Raw genomic sequence first — 2,819 nt, 5'->3', positions numbered from 1 at the left:
ATATTTTTTTAACTTAAAATATGTGCAACATTCATCAGTATCTAGTCAGTTCCAGTTTGCTTTATTATTCATTAATAAAAGCATACTAGAAAAGCAAAGCAGTTACTTTTCCTGGTCAGGGTAAGCACATATGTACACTCACTGTAGTATAATATAATAAAACAATCCTTTTTTTTTTTTTTTTTAAGGTAAGTTCTGCCTTGGTTGTCTTGGATACGCAGTAGCAATAATAATAATAATAATAATAAAAAAAGGTTTAATCCTTTTAACATTTCTATTAATTTCATGCTACATTAAAACTAATATGAAATAACTGAAAATAAAAATCCATTGTCTTCAGAAACATAATTTAATACCAGAGCACTGATTTCTCATATGCATAAACATGCAACTTTTGTCATCTTGTTATTGATCACCAACACTCTCAAACTCCAGACATGAGCTGTAACCACTACGGAAGACACTTGAATTAATCCCATCTAACATTCCTACTCACTGGGTGCATTTCACTTCTGAATAACATCTTTTTACTGCCAAATAATGTGTAAATGCAAGGTGTTTGCTCTGCAGCAATTTTTTTTGAAAAAACACAAGTGAAGAAAGTAAAAATAAACTGTCTGAAAAATTAATAATTGAGACATTTGTTGCATCCCAGTATACCATACAGCTGTTTGAGCCAAATTATAATATTTACACTGGGTATAGTGGAAACCAGGAATGACAGCTCCTGGCCTAACTACAATCTGAACTATGCTGTAAGACTGGACTTGATCATACTGTATGTATAGCATTGTGGACAAACAGCATAGTGAAAGGTGCTATAAAATTGCAAATAACTAAATGGGTCGTAATAATAAGTCTCCTCCTTTCACTTCTCATCAGGCCATTGCACCTGGCACCATGAACAGAAGCCTCGCCACCTTCAGCTTACCCCCGGATGATCCTTGTCACACCTCCAAGGGAATGACTATCTTTCTGATCACGTCCTACTGCCTGGTGATGCTGCTGGGACTCCTAGGCAACGTTGGGCTCATCTGCATCATTGTGCGGCAGAAGGAGAAAGCCAACGTCACCAGCATTCTCATTGCCAACCTCTCTGTCTCAGATATCTTGGTGTGTGCCTTCTGTTTGCCCTTCACTGTGGTTTACACTCTGATGGACCACTGGATCTTTGGTGCTGTCCTGTGCCGCCTGACACCCTTCATCCAGTGCATGTCAGTGACGGTCTCAATCCTATCCCTTGTACTCATTGCCCTTGAGCGCCACCAGCTCATCATCAACCCCAGCGGCTGGAAGCCCACTGTGCCCCAAGCCTACCTTGCAGTGGTGATCATCTGGATGCTTGCCTGCTTCACCTCCCTGCCTTTCCTCGCTTTCCATCTGCTCACCAGCGAGCCGTACAAGGCCCTGCCCCCTCCCCTGCGACAGCCAGAGGGAAAAGAGGCCTGCACAGAGAACTGGCCCTCCCAGCAGCACAAGCTGGCCTACACTACCTGGTTGCTCATCTTCCAGTATTGTGCCCCATTGCTGTTTGTGCTTGTTTGCTACTTGCGCATCTTTATTCGGCTGCGGCGCAGACGCCATATGTTAGACCGTGGCTGTGAGGAGAACCGCTGCATGAGCCACAGTAAGCGCATCAACGCCATGCTGGTGGCGCTGGTCACTGCCTTTGCTGTCTGCTGGTTGCCTCTCAACACCTTCAATGTGGTGGCTGACTGGCACAATGAAGCCATCCCACCGTGCCACCACAACCTGGTGTTCTCGCTATGTCACTTGGTGGCCATGGCTTCCACCTGCGTCAACCCTGTCATTTACGGTTTCCTCAACAGTAACTTCAGGAAGGAAGTAAAGGCTGCAGTGCTGCACTGCGGGTGCCGGCCTGTAGAGGACTATGAGCAATTTCCCCTCTCCACCATGCAAACGGAGGTGTCCCGGACGTCGCTGCGCCTCAGCTGTACGAACACCTCCGCATAAGACGTTGCTTGACCAGTTAAAGCACAGCCAGAACCACCCCAGACTTGGGAAAACATTGGGTCAAAGATGATGATTGCTCAGATGGGGCCATGTTCATTCTTCTACAGGCAGTGGGACCTAGCTTCTGTCTGAAGAATAGCAGTAACACATTGCACCAAAGCTACTGAGCTGCATTCTTGATAAAACCACGTCAAAAAAGTTGGGTACATTACAATATTTAAAAAGGACAATCCAAGTTAGTTTTTGAACATTTTTAAATGTCTGTACAAATGGCAACTGTATTAAAAGGTGGGAGTATGCTATTTGTATTGTTTGTGCTTCTTGCAAGCGCACAGTCTTATTGATTCCCATTTATTTTTAATACTAAATTCAATACGGATATCAAACAATGTTTAATTATTTGCACTTTTCTATAGCATTACACATATTTAAGATCAAAACTGAATGGATGTAAAGAGGATATAAATGCGTATGCGCACACAGTATTTATTGTTTGACGTGTCTTACCTGCTAGTTATTACTACCATTTCAGCATTGAATTGTCACACTTAAAGAGTAGAAATGTACAAAAAAAAAATTACATAAGCAAAGAAAGGTGGTAAGCATTATCCCTGAAGGATATGAGATTTCTTGAGAGATGTTGAGTAAGCTCAGTGATATTGAAACAGACAGAATAATATTCAGTATTTTATTTTCCAACACAACTTTGGTACACAGATCTTAGATTGAAAGACAATCTCCAAAGTATTGCAAGAAGAGCTGAGAAAGGGAAAAGCTTGAACAGAATTTATCTCATACTGGGAAATCCTCCTGTTCTACACATATTATTGCCAATCATGAACATA

General features: G+C 42.1%; 1 protein-coding gene across 1 annotated transcript; it reads left to right on the top strand.

Moving 5' to 3' along the window:
- Positions 1 to 900: 900 nt before the first annotated feature.
- npy4r (neuropeptide Y receptor Y4) lies at positions 901 to 2,172 on the top strand. The gene has a single exon (XM_018766118.1). It carries the CDS (start codon positions 901 to 903, stop codon positions 1,972 to 1,974), a length of 1,074 nt encoding a protein of 357 aa, XP_018621634.1. The 3' UTR covers positions 1,975 to 2,172.
- Positions 2,173 to 2,819: the final 647 nt, after the last annotated feature.

Source organism: Scleropages formosus, chromosome 8, assembly GCF_900964775.1.
Source record: "Scleropages formosus chromosome 8, fSclFor1.1, whole genome shotgun sequence".
NCBI lineage: Eukaryota > Metazoa > Chordata > Actinopteri > Osteoglossiformes > Osteoglossidae > Scleropages > Scleropages formosus.
Note: the sequence above shows the minus strand (reverse complement) of the source record. Positions and strands in the feature narration are given on the sequence as shown.

What these genes read in the sequence shown, in the direction of transcription:
- npy4r (XM_018766118.1), top strand. Translation starts at nt 901, where the DNA reads ATGAACAGAAGCCTCGCCACCTTCAGCTTACCCCCGGATGATCCTTGT.